This window comes from Coptis chinensis, chromosome 4 (genome assembly GCF_015680905.1).
Source record: "Coptis chinensis isolate HL-2020 chromosome 4, ASM1568090v1, whole genome shotgun sequence".
NCBI classification, from domain to species: Eukaryota; Viridiplantae; Streptophyta; class Magnoliopsida; order Ranunculales; family Ranunculaceae; genus Coptis; species Coptis chinensis.
In genome coordinates this window covers 45,909,632-45,928,225 of record NC_141459.1, presented here as the reverse complement: position 1 = coordinate 45,928,225, position 18,594 = coordinate 45,909,632, and the positions used below count along the sequence as shown (strand labels likewise).

The 18,594-nt window shown below is 35.0% G+C and overlaps 1 protein-coding gene across 1 annotated transcript; it reads right to left on the bottom strand.

Moving 5' to 3' along the window:
* Positions 1 to 1,113: 1,113 nt before the first annotated feature.
* On the bottom strand, positions 1,114 to 4,274 carry LOC147503697 (peptidyl-prolyl cis-trans isomerase FKBP16-1, chloroplastic-like). Its single transcript, XM_086556934.1, has 8 exons — positions 4,116 to 4,274; positions 3,797 to 4,000; positions 3,618 to 3,652; positions 2,893 to 2,986; positions 2,691 to 2,751; positions 2,336 to 2,381; positions 1,565 to 1,635; positions 1,114 to 1,444 (listed from the first exon to the last, which is right to left on the bottom strand). Exons 1-8 carry the CDS (start codon positions 4,154 to 4,156, stop codon positions 1,301 to 1,303), a joined length of 696 nt encoding a protein of 231 aa, XP_086413060.1. The 5' UTR covers positions 4,157 to 4,274; the 3' UTR covers positions 1,114 to 1,300.
* Between the last annotated feature and the right edge of the window lie 14,320 nt (positions 4,275 to 18,594).

Genomic DNA, 18,594 nt, shown 5'->3' with positions numbered 1-18,594 from the left:
CAAGAAAGGGTGGAACCCAATTACTTGAACAACAAGAAACAGAAGAAGGCAGCCAAAGCAAGAAAGACAATGACGGATAAAGCGAAGAAAGGAGAAAAAAAGAAAAGAGTGAGTAAGAAGGAAAGAGCAGCAGAGCCAGAGATTCCAGAACGTATGAGGTATTTTATTGCTAAGATGCAAGGAAAAGATCTTGAGTGGGTAAACACGAAAGATATTACTCTGAGTGATACACTTAAGCAACAGAACCGTCTATACATGCCAAATGAAGTTGTTGAAATTATGAGAAAAGAGGAAACAGAAAAAAATGAAGCATTCGAAGTGCACGTTTTGGATCCTAGGGGTAGAGTATGGAAACAGAATTGTAGATATTGGGAGGACATTCGTAGGTATGTCCTGATCAAAAGGTGGTATGCTTTTGTTCAAGAAAACAAACTAGAATTGGTAAACGGTGAAAAAACGATAGAGATTTGGTCGTTTAGAAATCGCTTTGAAACTCTGTGTTTTGCTATTAATATCCGTTTAAGAGAGAAACCGGCTAGTGCAGACAAGAAGGGGGTTGGCAAGAGTGGTGATAGTCGCGGAGGTCATGGTGGTGGTGGCTTTACCAATGGAGCTAGTACGATTGCTTGTGGCGGCTCTGAAGGTGATGGGGGTGCCTTCACAAATGGTGCTAGCACAAGTAGTTCTGGCACTTCTGATGATAATGGTGGTGGTGCAGACACTGGCGGGACTGGCACGAATAATCGCTTGTGGTGATAATGGTGGAGGTGCTGTCACAAAAATAATGGATTGTAAAAATTATTCAGGCCCCCCTTTTTGAGTTCACCTGCCTGTGGTTGGATATATTAATTTAAATTCTTATGATTGGTACAAACCAGAGTTTATCTTCATTTGATGTATTCACTGATTCAAATTCCAAGGCAGGTTTATGCTTCTATGATTTCTATCACATTATACTGTACATAAATCATTAATCAGATTTACTTGTGCACAAGTGATCAAAAACATTTTTTTTATCGCGGGCGTATTGCATACTACTCAAATTGTATATCCACTTAACCCTGTCATGAAGCTCGTAGTACGAAAGCATGAATTGTCATTTGTTGACAGACGTTTATGAAGTAATGCAAGTTTTATTGCATCATGATTCATGTACAAAGTCTAATTATGCTTCTTTCATCGTAGTGGAGAATAGGATTGAAAAGTGAAACTTCATACATTGGAAGCGAAGTTACAATTTCAACAAGAAAATAATTGCCTAAAACTCTTGTTCATCTAACAATTCTTCTCAGTTTCTTTCTTAAATCCAGAACACACACAGGCCAACCTTGGAAGCCATCACTGCCAGAGCGGAGGATATGCACGCGCATGATACCTTCAGGAGTTGTACCTCAAATATCAATGACTCGTTTACATGAGACATAAGGCTTCGACGAGGGCCAAACTGTAATAAACCACCCATAGAAAAGAATCTTATAAGAAACAAGGTTATTTGTACACTATATATACAGTGATGCACAATAACAACAAAGATAGTATTAAAAGAACAAGGAAGGAGCATAACCTCTTCCGGAATAGGTTGCAAATTTTCACTGACATATCCAACCGAAGGAGGTATCAATGCTCTCCGCTTTCCTGCAAAATAGAACACCAAAGATGAGGTAATTCAGTAGCCTATCTGAAGAAGAAGAAGAAGAAGAATAGCCTATCTGCAAAATAAAACACCCTCTTACAGAATAGCTTTTGTTTTGAAAGCTTTAATTTTGTAAATACTTCTCCACCAAAATAGTTTCAAATCAGAGGTAAACATCAGACAGAGTAGTGGGATAAGAAAAGTTTCCGTATCTAAGTATTTTCACTGAAAATTTTGCTCAGAAACTTTAAATGTTATGTTATACTGTTTTTTATAGATTACAGATTATTCAGATAAATTGGATAAATTGATTGTCGTAGATTCTGTTATTCCCATATTTTGTTTTTCAGTCATTATATACTCGAATGTCGCATCAGATGTTTCCTCCATGATAAATAAAAAGTATAAGGAAGCTAGAAATCAAGAAATAGGAGAAAATTAAAGATATCAAGGATCATACGTGGACCTTATCCAGTATGACATTGAAGAAGGAATCATAGACTATGGGGAGTCTATGGCCGTAAAATTGATTGCACATTACTCTAAAGTTTCAAGATAATGTGATACATCAGAAAGGTGGGCAAAAATTGCAATGGGTAATTAGTTTGGAAATACACTCCACTGAAGAAGGTAAACTCAGTTTTGCAAGCATTTTATATAATCTGCCAGAAAAGTTATGGGTGCCGTATTAATAGGGCTTACCTCCAACCCTCATGCCAATCAATACTTCCTTCAGGCCTTGTATGATCTGTTAGAATTAAGGAGCACCATTTAACACTATTAGTGCAGTACCGCTTGATCAAACTAACTAAAAAGGAGTCATGAAAAAGATTTAAAGATATATATGCCTTCAAAAATTAAGTTTGTAATTGGCATTCTAACTCAGGTTATTGGAGGCTTTAATGACCGCAAAAAAAAAAACTAAGCTCCTGAGCAATTCATGTTCATATTAAGTTATTTTTCATCTAGTTCTTATATATAGTTGGAAAAGAATAACTTCTTATGAAGTCTGCAAACGCAGATAGTTGAAAACAATTATTATGAACAAAAGACTCACCTGCTTGTCAAACAAAGGAAGTACCACTGGTGTGCTTTCTCCACTGAATTGATCCACAGTGCTACATTCAAGTAATACCATTAGCATTTAATTTAGTCTAAGCCTCTACACCATGTTTATATGCAATCAATATGTATGATAATCTGAAGTTGACACAGCTCTTTACACTACCAAAAGTAAAAGTAAGTCGAAAGTACAGTACCTATGAACAAAATATCCATTATAACGTCGACAAACATAATTAACTTCAACAAAATTTCCTTCTTGAGCTTCTGGTCCTTCCCCCTGAACAATTTCTGATTCGAAAGCAATAAAGTGTAATATTAGAGTTGTTCAAAGGACATACACAGCTGCACATACCACCCAAGGTCTTTCACTAGCAATTAGGCCAAGTTTCCTACTGAAGCAATGAAATGTATCTTGAAACAGAATTGCATAATGCTGATTCTGTTTAGTACAATTAAGTATTGAGAAGGACCAGCAAGTACAAAGTAAAGAAAGGGTCAAGGGCATTTGAGAAATCTAAAGAGGAAAAATATTAAAGAAATTACTGTCTCTCACTAAAAATATTGAAGAAGGTAATAAAATCAAGTTTTTGTACTCAACCACCAAAAGGAAGTACTGCCTCTCTTAAGATATAGATAGCAACTGTATCATAGTTTTGCCCTCTGATGCGTGAAACTGTACTGTGAGATGCATCAAGTGGTCTGAGTGGCTTTTCTATCTTTCTCTAATAGAGCCCTAGTACAATGGTGGAAACGACGGCTATGTGGCTATGCTTGCATCCTATATGCACAAAAGCACAATGACAAAATTTGAAAACTGTATTGCATGTTTTCCAATTATTCTTAACCCCTTGCCACACAAAATCTTTTCCACAACAATTTCTAAGAAACAGGAAAATAAATGAATATTAAGTTTTTTCACCTTCAATTCGCACCCCGCTAGGCAGCTTCAAAGTCCTGAGTGCTTCAAATTCAAAAACAACATTATCCATACAAGGTTATCAGAATGAGCAAGCATTATACATATACATACATACCCTTAATCCAATTCAGAGTTCCAATTCAAACAGCTAATAAAATCACAAAGAATAATACTCGTACCGAATAATTTGAGGCTCCTTCGTCTCAATCATAGGTTTGGGAGCACCAAGAGCAACACCAACATGCAATAACATAGAATTGAATCCCAAGAACTCTAGAACCACTAGCCTCCTCCTCGATACTCTACTCTTTACAAGTGAAACACTAATTTTATTCTTATTCCCAAACCAAACCTGGCTTCCACATGGATGCCTGTTCACACAACTGGTTCATAGAAAAAGCAACAGTACGTAATAAGCAAGTAAACTAAAATGAGCACTACTACACTTGCACAATATTTCAGAAACTAGAAAAGTTATACTCACATAGAATGTTTTACCTTAGATATGTAGAAGTGGATTGAATGGAACATATATCCATTCTTGGTGAACAAGCTCACTGTACACGGAAGCTGGTTTCAACGTTCCAGTGGATAAGTCAGTATGTTAGCATGAGATTTTCGTACACCAAGATGCATAGTTAATTAGTTAATAAGGTGAGTCCGACTCAGAAGCAAGTTTGGGCCTGTTTTTAGAGCCCAGTGAGTCCTCGAGATTGTTACCAGAGCCAAGATTTTGCCTGAGATTCTTGAAAACCATCTCATGATTCCAATGTGATGGTTAGCTTAGGAAATTCCGATGTGATGGTTATATATATATTTTTTTTTCTGTAAGTACAGCCAATTGATTCTAATGACTTAGATCTATGTTGTCACATATCAATAATTCTACACTGAGACACAGGAAATTGACACATTCATCCGACACAGTGATATAGCTAATGATATATGACATATATCATCCTCTTACACAATTATACATGATATGTATCACGATGATACCTGATGTGTAGCACGATGATACAAGACATGTATCATCTGCCATGTCACTGTGTCGGATAAATATAATGTGTCAATTTTCTGTGTTAGTATAACATGTCACATATGGCTAGCTTCTTATTGGAGAAGATATCGAAGTGAGAGAGAAATATCTCGAGAGGGATTTGGGTTTAATTTCTCATGAGTTGTTCTTCTCTTTTTGTTGACACCTCACCAACCACAACCAATCATGAGCAACTTTGTAAACTTTGGTTGTGATGGGTCATGTGTTTGTAGTCGCACCCTCAAAGCCCATAATATATATATAACTATTTGTGTTGTACATTTGTATATATTTCTTTATAATATTTTTATTTTTGAATATTGTAAAGAAATGTATGTATATATATATACATACAGTCATTTTCTTAAAAGTAGATACTTAAGTTAACTTTAAAATAAGTATGTAAGTAAAACTTTACCTACAAAATGAATTTAAACCTATTTTTTTGTGAATATGATATACTCAATATTAAGATCATCTCTACAAAATTTCAGCTTATTTAGAAACCTCTAACATTGGCAAAAAATAATTACAAAAATTCAACATTTCTGGACCATTAGATTTCTTTTTAAAGTTAACAACAATTTTTATCTATGTTAGAGGTTTCCAAATGAGCTGAAATTTTGGAAAGATAATCATTATGGTGAGTGCTTCATAACCACAAAAAATTAGATTTGAATTCATTTTGTAAGTGAAATTTTACGTACGTACTTATTTTAAGTTAACTTAAGTACTACTTTTTAGAGAATTACTGTATATATATGGCTAGCTACCTTGACAGCTTAAAATGACAACCCATCTTAACAGCTCATCACGTCCATTCGATTATACTTGATCCAACGTCCAGATCTTGTGCTAATTTCACAAAGCAAATATGAGAGGGTACAATAGTCATTTTATTTTTCTTTCACAAATTAGATTAGAAAATTGGGTAAAAACTGACGCCTCTTTCTTCTTCCTCATCCTATTTCCCTCTCCTCACTACAGGGACACCCACCACCAAGTTTTTAGAGAAACCCACAATCAAATCTTAAGAATCAAAAGGAAAATATAATTAAAGTTGAATCCTTGAAACCCAACTCAATCAAGTTTGAAGAACTCATTTGAAAATTGATTACCTCCTGCTCAACAATAGAATCAAAGAGATACAAAAACATCAATGCTCAACAATAGAAGCAAAAGATGAAAACATGTGATGCCCATCTTATCCGCCAAGAAATAAATTTGGATAGTTTAAGGTTTTATTGTTTTTAGAATCTCGTACATTTGAGGAGCTCACTTGTGCGAACATACTTGAGACCACCAGACCTTTTCTAGACAAAAGTTGTATAATATGGACAGTTTATTCTAAGAAGGATTCGGTTGATTTTTTATACGAACCAGTAATTTGAAAAAGCTCTGTCACATCCGTGTATATTTTGAATATATAAAGTGATTTCTCAATCTAATCACCCATCCAAAGCTCACCAAGATTCTCAACTCAACAATATTCTTAATTCCTTCCAATGGTTTACATAAAAAAAGGTTGTCATAACTATATAAGGTATTTCTTTATCAATGATTCAATGGAAGTCAAAGAATTCACTTCAACAGATAACCGGATCACCCACTTCATATTTATGAGGATAACTCCAAGGTAAATTAAACCCATCTCCAAATTGAAGAATTATACACAAATCAATACCCAACTATGAAGTTTTGTGCAGAGATGGCTTTTGTTAAGAGGAAGAAGAATGGGGTCGTGGTTTTTTGGTGGATCTAAATTTTGTTTTGTGAATAGAAAGTCAAATGACCATTGTACCCTCTCTTATTTGGGGTATGAACAATCACTGTTCATACCCCAATATGAGCTATGAACACTCATTGTTCATATGAACATTCATTGTTCATACCTATTTGGGGTATGAACAATCAATGTTAATACCTCACTGTATAAGTTGTGCACAATACTATATAACAGAGAAAGTTTATATACGACAATGTATAAGCTGTGCACGTGTGGAAGACTACCAAAATGGTTAGATCTAATCTCGACCGTCGATCTAAAATAAATTAGATGATCTAATCTCAACTGTTGACCAAAACAAAAATAAAGATGATATTATTATCGGGAAAAATCACTCCTCTCACTGCAAAACAAGGGGGAAATTAACCCTTCTTTGTTCATACCATAGTCATGAGCTATGAACATTTTTTGTTCATATCACAATTGGACTATGAACAGTGAGTGTTCATAGTCCATATTGTACGTACTATGAACAATCAATGTTCATAGTCATGAGCTATGAATGTTCTTTGTTCATACAACAATTGGATTGTTCATAGTACGTACAATATAGACTATGAACAATCAGTGTTCATAACTACCGAACTATGAACAAAGAATGTTTATAGCTCATAATATGATTAACTCAAAATGATTAACTCTTAATATCACTGTCCATAGTCCAATTGTGGTAACTCATAATATGATTAACTCAAAACCAAAACTGAAAACTCTAATACAGACTACCAGCCTTTATATAGGTGAAATACCCTAATTACCACAAAACTCGAAAATTTTCAAAAATGGAAAGTTTTGGGATAACCACATATTAAGAAACTACTAATCAAAATAGAACTATCCTAACTGACCAAATCGAAAACGGACTCTCCTATAAAAAGATATAGCAAAAACAAAATTTTTCTAAAACAGCAAAAAAGTGATTTTGAAGGCCTAAACGATGGATTTAGGGCCCGAGAGGGTGGTGCCCATGGCAAAGCAGTGGGTTATGCTTATTTTGACGTTTCCAATCAAATATGGTCACGTCCATGTCTTTCCGACTTTGTTGTCCGCTTTTCCAGTTCATTGACATATGCATTGGCAAACTGTACTGCATCAACTATGAACACTGAATGTTCATAGTCTAGCAAGAGTATGAACATTCATTGTTCATAGTCCATTAGGAGTATGAACAGTGAATGTTCATAGTCCAACAAGAGATGAACATTCAATGTTCATAGTCCACTTAGTTGTTAATTTTGTGATTTCTTCATCGGGTTCGTCAACAATGGAAATTGGTGGCACTTCATTACATTTTCTTTTTTGGGTTTGGGTCCTTGATCCTCCTCGTGTTCGTGGAGGCATGTTTAAAATGACGGTCCTTCCACACTGTAAGCTCCCAAAAAACTGGATAGTCAATTTAAAATTCAGACAATTCAAAAAAATAAAAATAAAAACCCAAACAAACAAGAATGTAAGAACCCAACGGTCCTTCCACACTCGACAATCATATATGTCATTCCACACTCTTATTTTTTAATTTTTCTGGACAATTTTTGGAGTCGTGCTTAGCAATCTTATTACAACTTTTACACATTCTTCCTGAATTCTCTAAGGCTTCCTCCCTGGGGCCTTTCATTCTCTCTGCTTTCTTCTTCTTCTTCTTCCCCTTCGTTTGAGAAATGTTGGGATTTAAAACCAAGAGCTAAAATGAAGATTTAAGAGTTAAAATCAAATAAGATTTTTATCATTGCAAAGATAAACAACAAACTAAATAAATTACCTATGAGGTATCAACTATAGACTCTTCAACTGGAGGTGCTTCATTATTCATTGTATCTGTTTTGCTGATAATTTCCTTGAGCTCCAAAACTCCAATAGACATTTCACTCATCTTCTGAATAAAATATGCATATGTTTCAACACTAATTGATGCATCATAAGCTAATTGAGTAGAAACCTTGAGACAATGGGCAACTCTTAAAGGATCATGGTCTTCATGACCGACCACTAGTCCACCATCAAACACCGCTCTATATGTGTTTGCCTTTTGCGTCCACCATTTCAAAATAAAATGATCTGGAATCTCTTTGAAGTCATAATGCTGAAAAAGCTTTAAAATGTGAGCACAAATAATCCTTCAAACTGAAAATTCTTACATTCAAAGTCACCCTCCAAGGTTCCTCTATTAAAAGTCACTTTCCAACTCGAAGTTTGCTTGATGTCCCTTGTCTTCACCGTATAAATTCCAGTTCCATGTATGTCTATCTCTTCTCCAACAATTCTATATTTCATCTTAGCCTTTTCTAAATGTTTCTTGAATTTATTGAAAGCACTAATGGTATAAACTTTACCTGCATGCTTGAGGAGGAAAGCATCCTTAGCCACAATGCGAAAAGTATGTTCGGTGCGGTAATCAGATTCCCTTTCATTCCTGGCTATCAATTCCAAAGACCTCTCGTTACCATGGACAAATTTCATAAGTGTAGTCATCGAACTAACGAATTGATCATAATGAGAATTCATTGATTCACTTTGCCCAGTCGTATGCATACCAGCAAAAAAAATATGTCATTGTGATAAGCCGAAACCCAAGACGTACGGTTTTTATATATTTCTGTCAACCAAGTATTTTCAGTCAAGTCATATTTCAATAGTAGTGCATACCACCTTCTTTCAAAATCAGCAATCCTATATGACTTCCAAATAATATATGTAAGCTCTGAACACAATGTATCGAGCTTATGGTAGACAAAGGATAACTTTTCTGAAATTTTTTGCATAATGTGCCAAAGACAAAATCGATGTCGAGTAGCAGGAAAAACTCTTCTAATTGCTACAGTCATTGCTAAATCTTGGTCAGTAAGCATTGAAGTTGGTGGACGACCACCCATAGCTGCAAGCCATGTCTGAAATAACCACACAAATGTCTCTTCTGTCTCATCAAGTAGCAGGGCACAACCAAACTAAATAAACTGCATGTGGTGGTTGACTCCAATAAAAGGGGCAAAAGGCATACTATAAACATTAGTTCTATATGTTGTATCAAAAGATACGACATCCCCAAAGTACTCATATTGGACACGGGACCTTCCATCAACCCAAAAGAAATTTACTGCAACCCCTTTTGTATCTAATTGAATGACATAGTAGAACTGAGGATTTTCAACACTCTTTTGCCTAAAATAGTGAAGTACGGCAGTAGCATCATTGTCTTTAGGCATTTTTCTCGTCAAACCATAATGGTGGTTCCAACAATGCTTTCTCCTAAACCCAATCGCATCCCTATGGAAAATGTCTGCCACTTTCCCTACAGGTATACCGTTGTCATGAAAAACCTCTGTCAAACACTTCGCAGCTTCAGGCATATTTTTGTTACCTTTCATATATTGCCTCTTTGATGGAGAGACGAAACTATGGCTATAGTTGTTTGCTGCGAAGCTCACATCATATATATTTTAAAGTTTTCTTTTTGTAACTCGCATTCTAGTTTGGCAACCACACCTAACAGTCGAAGTATTTCTCAAAGCAACACCTTCACTTTCTTCTTTCTTGTTATGGACCACCCCCTCACGTGAGCAAACCAATAGACAACTAGAAGGCACTTCCACACCAGTTTGTTTTTTATAGGTAGTTCGAACACGAATCTCAAATCCCTCTTTTTTACCAAACTCTCTATAGTAAGTCTTTGCTTCATCAACACTATTAAACTTCATACCTAAGTGCAGAGCAACTAATATCTAGACATCTTTACTTTGGGAATCAGTACAACGAGAAGAAGACCCGTCAACAGCGCCAACATTCCCTTCCATTTCTAGAAAATTCAAAAAGCAAGGAAAATATCAAACGGAATAAATGCAGAACCATAATGAAATAAATATCAAGCGACTCCCATATTAAATTTCCAATTTTAACTCTTAAAAAAATTAGACCGTAATTAAATGTGGGCGTGCGCCTATTAAACTAACCACACACAAACACTAGAAAAAAATGAAAAACGTGAAAGGTGGGTGGGTGGGTTTCTTCCTAACATTTGATACACTAAAATAAAATAGAAATAACTCACCAAAAAGGTAAAATGCTTCAAACTTGAATTGTTTTCTTTAGGTGAGGAGAGCGGTCAAAGATTTTATATAGATGGAGAGAGAGTTCATCAAGCTCTCAGTTGGGATTTGTTGGGAGAGATGGGATTTGTTGGGTGGAAGGAGAAGAGCTGGGATTTGTTAGGAGAGATCGGTTTTGTTGGGTGGAAGGGGAAGAGGAGTTGGGTGGTTTGTTCGTGAGTTTTGTTTAGAATAGAAAGTCAAATGACTAAGTTACCCTCCCTAATTCCTTTGTTAAATGAGATCAAGATCTGGATGTTAGATGGACTATAATCTAGTGTATGTGGTGGGTTGTCAAGATTAGCTATCAATTGGAGCTGTCAAGGTAGCCAGTCCCTATATATATATTAAAGAAAACTCATAAAATCAACTACATCTAAAAAAAAAATCAAAAACAAAAAAAAACAATGCAGTGAAGAACTACAAAGATTTGGGGAAAAGTTTTAATCCAACAAGTACACTATGAAAAATTAGTCCCTGTTGAAATATTATAAAACCTATAAATATTATTATACATTTAGATGTCCTATCTTTATCTTTGAAAGTAGTACTTTCACCAAATTGTTTTAATTATAAATGGTGAATAATTGTTTTGTGGAATCTCAATATCAACTACTTAGGGAAAAAAAACATACAACATCATTACGAAAAATGTTGTTGTTCACTCTCTTTCCAAAAGTTCAGGTGTTGCATATAGCTAATAAGATAAAGATCTACGACCTTGTTGCAATGATGGGAAGAGTGGTTGGTTTTCACATTTGATATTTGACTGTTGATTTGAATAATTGATGTGTAAATTTTGATGATATGGGGTCATTGATTAGGAATAATTGGTGTTTCTTGTGTGCTGCCTACAAACCTTCATTGCCCATTCACCATTCCCTCTACAAACGTTCCCCAATCTATCAATCCATTTGCAATGCAAGGAGGACTTACTGAAACCAAGTAATTTATAATTGGGTAGAAGCAATAAAATAGAATCCTGTAAAAAAAAAAAAAAAGTTAATTTAGTGTGCAAAAATAGAATAAACAACACTAAAATTGTTAAAACATGGACATGTTTATTTATTTAAAGCCCATTTAAATTTGGGAAAAAAAAAACAACAACAACAACAACAAAAAATAAAGAAATATATATATATATATATATATATATATATATATATATATATATATATGTGTGTGTGTGTGTGTGTGTGTGTGTGTGTGTGTGTGTGTGTGTGTAAAAATGAAAATGAAACTTCAACATACATTGATGGGTATTGTGTTAGCTCAAAATCCAAGAAAAAGGAACACGACAAAGAGCAAGAAGAGCTCATAATCCCGTCAGCAAAATAAAACCCTAAATAAAAATGTTCCACATCAATCTCCCTTTTTTCACAAAATCATTTTCTCTTCATAGTTTCGTCTTTAGTATTTTCATCAGATAGCAAAAAATACTCTTTGCAGTATCAATGGATATTCAGTATCATGTCAACCAAAATCGTTCCAAAAGCAATAATCCTTTTGCTGCAAACATGAAGTCCCATCCATCACCATCCTTCGATCGTCTCCCCACTCCTCTTTATCCCACTCTAAAAAAAGTCAAATCCAAAACCATCATCTGCTGTTCAAACGATCTGATCACCAACCAGAGTTAAAAGAGCATAATAATCTTTATAGTAAAGACATGGTGAAAAGCTTTACAAATATGATTCGAAAATGGTCACATATGCAAAGCTTGATGAGCGAAGAAAATATGAAAATTCTATATGAACAAACTCTTTTGAACAAGCTCTCTTGAACAACCTGATGTGGCAAACATCACGTGCCTTACTTAGCTACAACACTCCTCAAGTTACAGTTAAAAAATAATAATTGCCCTTCTTTGTGGCGCGTAACCCCCATTCTCTCTCTTTCTCTCTACTGATAATTATAAAAACATGCTTTTACTCCTACCTAACTAATTAAACTCGGCAGAAGTAAAACATGGATTACCACTTGTTGTTATCAATGTTCTACTAGTCAGAATTTGTTCCACTCCTAGTTGCTTAAACATAACAATTTCCCTAATTTAAACAATTCTACAATATCAATGAGAGCAATGGTTTCATTATACTAGTATGGTGAAAATAACTAATTAAGATATGCGAAATTATACTATGGGAATTTAATGAGAAGATGTGAATGAGAAGAAAAGATTAGGGGGATTTGATTCCACCTTGATTAATTCTTAATATGCTAGTGTAGATTTGGTTGCAACCCTAATCTTTATGTTTTCACATAAAGGTTAGGTCTTTTTATCCCTAATTATTCATGGCATCTCTACCAACTAATAATTAGCATGTGAGGCAATTGAAACCCATTCTCATGGTGAATTAACTGCCTTCTAGAGTGGAATATCTTACTACAACTATTCTATACTAACACATCAAGTCTTCATCAGGGCTTTAATCAAACCCTTCTAATAGATGTTTAGCTAAGATTCATTAGACTATCATAATTAAAAGAATAAGAATAAGACATAATGAAGAACTACTTTATTAAAGATAACTTGACTTGAATTAATGGTGGCTAAGCTAATAAAACAATAACTAGGGTTTTAAAACTAAAGAAAAAAACTAATTTATTATCTAATGGGTTATTTTCTAAGTTATATGAGAGAGGGTTAGAGTTTTGCTTAGTCCTCTTTATATAGGAGAGGGCTAGGTTTACAATTTCATGCATGGGCTTTGGAGCTATGTTTTGGGCCACTAAATCAAACCCAAAACCTAATTACTTAACAGCCTTTTCATCCACTTTTACTGCAACAGCCTTTTCATCCACTAAATCTCTGCTGGAAATTACTGCAATAGCCTTTTCATCCACTTTTACTCTTCTGATTAGATCAAGGCCTAAAGCATTAGAAATCTCTTTCCTAGCCGGTCGTTTTGATATATAGTAGGCCCAATTCCGAGGTCTGAGTCCAAAGATACGGCCGCGGAAGTTTTGTTGATTTTTATGCTCTATTTCTGCCCGCGTTGACTTTGACTTTTCAGCTTTGACTGGGATTTAAAAATGTTTTTTCTCTTAAAAATTGGGCTTTAATTATAGAACTTCTTAGCAACCAACCTTTGCTCCTTTCTCTTGCAAAAGTGACATATTTCTTCACATATTTTACTCCAATACCTGAAATACACAAAAGCACGTAAACCAGTACTAACTCTTATTTATTATAAACATAATTAGTCTAAATGTAATATTATTAAGGGGTTAAAACTACAGTTTTGGGCTCTTATAAAACCACACCCAAACAACATTTTGCTTGTCCTCAAGCAAATATGAGAAATTAAAATAAGTGACCAAAAATAGAGTTCTAACTAATCTCATTTCACCGAGTGTGATTGCATTGACGATATGCAATAAGGCCTTAAACCACTAGGAATTTCCTAGTTGACGAGTTATAGCCTCATGAGAGTTTTCCAGAGAAGGTACTCACAAACTTCATATATACTACAATGACTAAGAAATAAAATTACTGTTTCCTTATTTATTCTCAGATATCTATACATCTCATTAGCAATGAATATAGAATAATCAATTCGAAATCTAAGCTAATACGTGCATAATAATCAATCATCTACGGATAAACATATATATAATGAACTATGCTATGAAATGCAATAACAGGTCCGTTTCTGAAACTTTGGAATAGCGTCCTTAAGTAGGTCCTCATAAATATGTCAAGACAAAAACACTCTAATTTTTACACTCAAGTTTCGCTCACTCCAGTGTGCAGTGGGCACACTTTACCTTACAGTCTCAATGACGTATAAGAAAGCCGAAGTCGATCAAACATATCTGCCACTTACTATCACACTAACTTATTCCTAATTGAGCTAGAGGTCTTTATTAGGTGTTGCAGGGATTAGGTGATGATTTAAGAATGAAGGAAATTGATATTCAAAAGGACAAGTCTGAGATAGTAGGATCTTCAAAATATGTAACTAGAGAAAACCTTGTTCTTACTTTGCTTCTATACTTTGTTTCCATCATTAACCTTTTTTTTTTCTTTTGGCTTTTGACTCATTTAATTCTATTTTTTGGAGTTATAATTTTTTTATTTTATTTATTTATTTATTTTTCTTTTCTTTGGATGGAAACTTTGTTTTCTTTTCTTATTTAAAGCAACTAACAAATTCTTGATTTTCCACAGCTCTTTCTCTGTTCTTTTATTTATTTCATCTCTATTCTCAGACTCATTCAAAAATGGGTAGGCTGATTTATTTATATTTTGTTTTTGTAAAAGGGTAAAGGATTTGTGGTTAATGAAAAAGGCTAAAGAAAAGCTCAGAGGGGCGACTAGCGGAAAATAATTTTCATATAGGTTTGAATTTCTGGCTATATCGACCCAAAAAGGGCATAAATTCTCGCTTAGGATATAGTATAGTGATCAAGCAAGTGGACGTGTGATTTCTCTATTCGGAATTTACTTCTCCCTTGTGTCATTACTCAAATATTTCACTCATAAGGCTTTTAGGCTATATTCTCACAGGATTTGTAGAATAAGTACTCTAGCCTAGATTTCAGAAACTTACTGCCAATACAAACATAGATGCTTATGCAATATCTTTATGGAAAGATGCAATGACTGTTACCTACATATTAACCTAAATTTCTAAAAACTATTCTAATTTAAGAACTAATGTGAAACTTCTAGACTACTATCATCACAAAAGAAAAAACAATACCAATATTCCTAAGTGCATAGTATAAATATTTATTATTATTATTTTTATTAGAAAACAAGTGCATATATATATATATATATATATATATATATATATATATATATATATATATATATATTAACTTAAATTATTTTTAAGTTATTAGTATAAATATTTATTATTATTATTTTTATTAGTATATATATTAACTTAAATTATTAGTATAAATATTTATTATTATTATTTTTTATTAGAAAACAAGTGCATATATATATATATATATATATATATATATATATATATATATATATATATATATATATATTTATTATTATTATTTTTATTAGAAAACAAGTGCAATATATTAACTTAAATTCGTGCGTGTTTCTATGCCACCCCCAAACAAAAACATGCTTTGTCCTCAAAGTACAAAAATAAAAAGGATAGAAAATACCATGGAAATGCGTGAAAATTTTAGAACACCTGCAAAACAAATTTAGAACATACTAATATAGATAAATAAAAACAGACGGAACTCTATATGAGTTCTACCCATTATGGGGATAACAAAAATTAAATTGCTTGGGACATAAGCAGACACTAACAAAAAGTAAAACTTATCTCATATCCAGCATTTAAGTGTTGTCCTCCTCTTCTATAAAGAAGTGAGGTTCCTTTGCATCCTGCCAAGCCATAATAATTTGCCATGCCTCACGCCATATTGTTAAGCATTACTCGGTCTGATGGGGTGTAAGGGGCAACTCAATGAGGTTGTAGCCTCCACCCCGGCCAAGTCATAGCACGAAAAGAACGCACAATGCAATTTGTGGGTTGCACAATGTCAACCCCAACCCAATTCGTGTAGCGGAATGCGAAATCAGGAAAGAAACATACCATGATGTGGCAAACCAAGACAGGCATAAGAAGGTACTTATGCTTACTATGGGCTCGTGCTAAACTGGACACTAAGGTCTGGGGAATGTCATATAGCATACATCCCTAAGCTAAAGCAAAGAAAATGTCACCAGCAGAGTTATTTGCAGAAGAAAACCGCCATTCCCCTAAGATATTCAACATGATAAAGAACATGATAGTGCCTACGTTAAGGGACAGGCTACCAAGGGCTACATTATCTTGTCCTTGGTCCTTTACACGAAAAATCCCCGCCCCATAGGTCTCATGCAAATACTCATAGTTGTAGATATATATATTATCAGCCATATAGCCCCATGAGTTTTGGATTTTAGCAGGCATAGATAGTCCAATAGCAAAGGCCAACAAAAACCTGGTTAAGTCCATTGTTACATCATCAATGGTGACAGAGAACACTTGTTCCCCATCCGGTCGATAAAAGAACTTACAATGATCATAGAAATAAGCAGTAAGTGCAGGATAATAAGTTTCATCAACACTTATCATTAGAAGTTGCCATCCTGCCTGCACAATCAAGTTGCGGAACCAGTATCCATAGGTGTCGCTCTCGAGCAATTCTTCAAAGGACTGCTCTGGTATGATTTGAGGAGATTTTATAGCAAGCAACCAAATACACTACTAAACTCCTTGAAGTGAGTGCGGAAAACCCTAGAAAATTTAAAAATTGGAGGTCTTGTTGAGGTAAGGGCGCAGGCGCGCTCAGAATCGCCTATGGAAGGGCACGTGCGCGCTCAACTCTAACTCTGCGTTCAAAGTCCTTGGGCGTGGGCGTGGGCGCGCTCTGTTATAAGGCAACAGAGAGGGCGTGCACGCTCCAAGTGTTATTTGTTGGTATGAAGTGAGAGATGAATTTGAGAGGTGCTGTGTGAAGTTTAGAGCATCCCATGTATTTATATAACCCAAGTTTCTTAATCTAAGGTCCTTAAGGTTCCCTAATTGATATGGAAAAAGATGGATTAAGGAAAGGCTTCTAAAGCCAAAATAGAAACAGGCTCCAAAATCAAACCTATAGCTTTTAAGCTGGAATTAAAAATAGCAATCATCCAAATTTCTAATCCTTGAGGTTGCACAAACCAAGAGTAGCTAATTCTAGCTACACCATATTAGCAACATGCTCACACAAACCATATTCTCCAAACCTTGCAATATTAGATTCCAAATACAGGTGGATAGGATAAAATACAATGCTAAACAAATAATACCACCCCTAAACAAGTCGAGAAGGTGGGATTCATGAAAAATAGATAGCATGCTCGGACAAAATTTAAACTAACTTGAAATTCAAATAACAACCAAATAAATAATCCAATATTAACTACTTAACTAAACAACTGGGAATCAAATTCTACTAAAAATAGGGAAATTTCCTAAACATATTACAACCAACGAACTAGCCACGAGATGAGGATGGGCCAGAACCATCCGTCCTACGTCTACGACGCTCATGCCTTCTAGAGTCTACAGAAGAAGAACCCTCATGAGGTGGCAGGCGTCATAGAACTTCTACTTGAAATGTGCGTTATTGCTCCATAAAGACATCCATGGCTTCCCAATGCGCATTATTACTCTGGACGAGAGTCTCCATGTTAGCCTGGAAGTTTGCGTGGCTACGGACAATAGTACCTTGCCTAGTCTAAATAGCCTCACAGAGGTCACTCAGAGAACGTTGGCCTGTACTAATCGTCTCATACTCGTTATGGAGAGTTTGCAGGCCACGATGAAGTAATGAGACACGGGCTATATCCGTAGTAGCCCTTTCCAAAGCGTCTGCATCAAAACATGAGTGTCTTCCACATCTTCCTCATTCGATACCATCTCAGCACCCCTAACCTCAGGCAAATGCCAATCCCTTTGAATACACTCCCGATAAATACGTGCATTTTCATGCAACTTCAACTTAACCCTACCAATTTTCGGAACACATCCCCAATACAACATAACCTTCATAATCAATGTAGGGAAGGCTGCGGGCAATTTACCAACTGCCTTAATCTCATTTAACAAAAATTTAAGGATGCAAAACCCATACTGATAAGCACCCAAAACTATAATATTAAACCCCGAGAGACATAGCATTTTGGTCGATTATGTATTTAATAATCATGTAATAATTATATTTTCGTACTTTTGCAGGTTTCCGCAATTAAAATAAATATAGTGATAAAACATGAATCGAAGTACGGGAATACGGGAATATTTGAAGTTTCCCACTCGACCCCCGTGAAGCCCAACAAAGCCTGACTAAAGCCGAAGTTTCCAAAAGAAAAAACCGGTCGTAAGCGGGTCCACATATAAAGCGACAAACTTCGGGCTCAAATCGGATAAATCTAGATGCCGACGTTGGCTAGTGAAGTCGCCAAGCACGAATCTGGGGAATATTTGAAGTTTTCCACTCAATCCCGTGAAGCCCAACAGAGCCCCGACTAGAGCGAAGTTTCCAAAAAAGAACAAA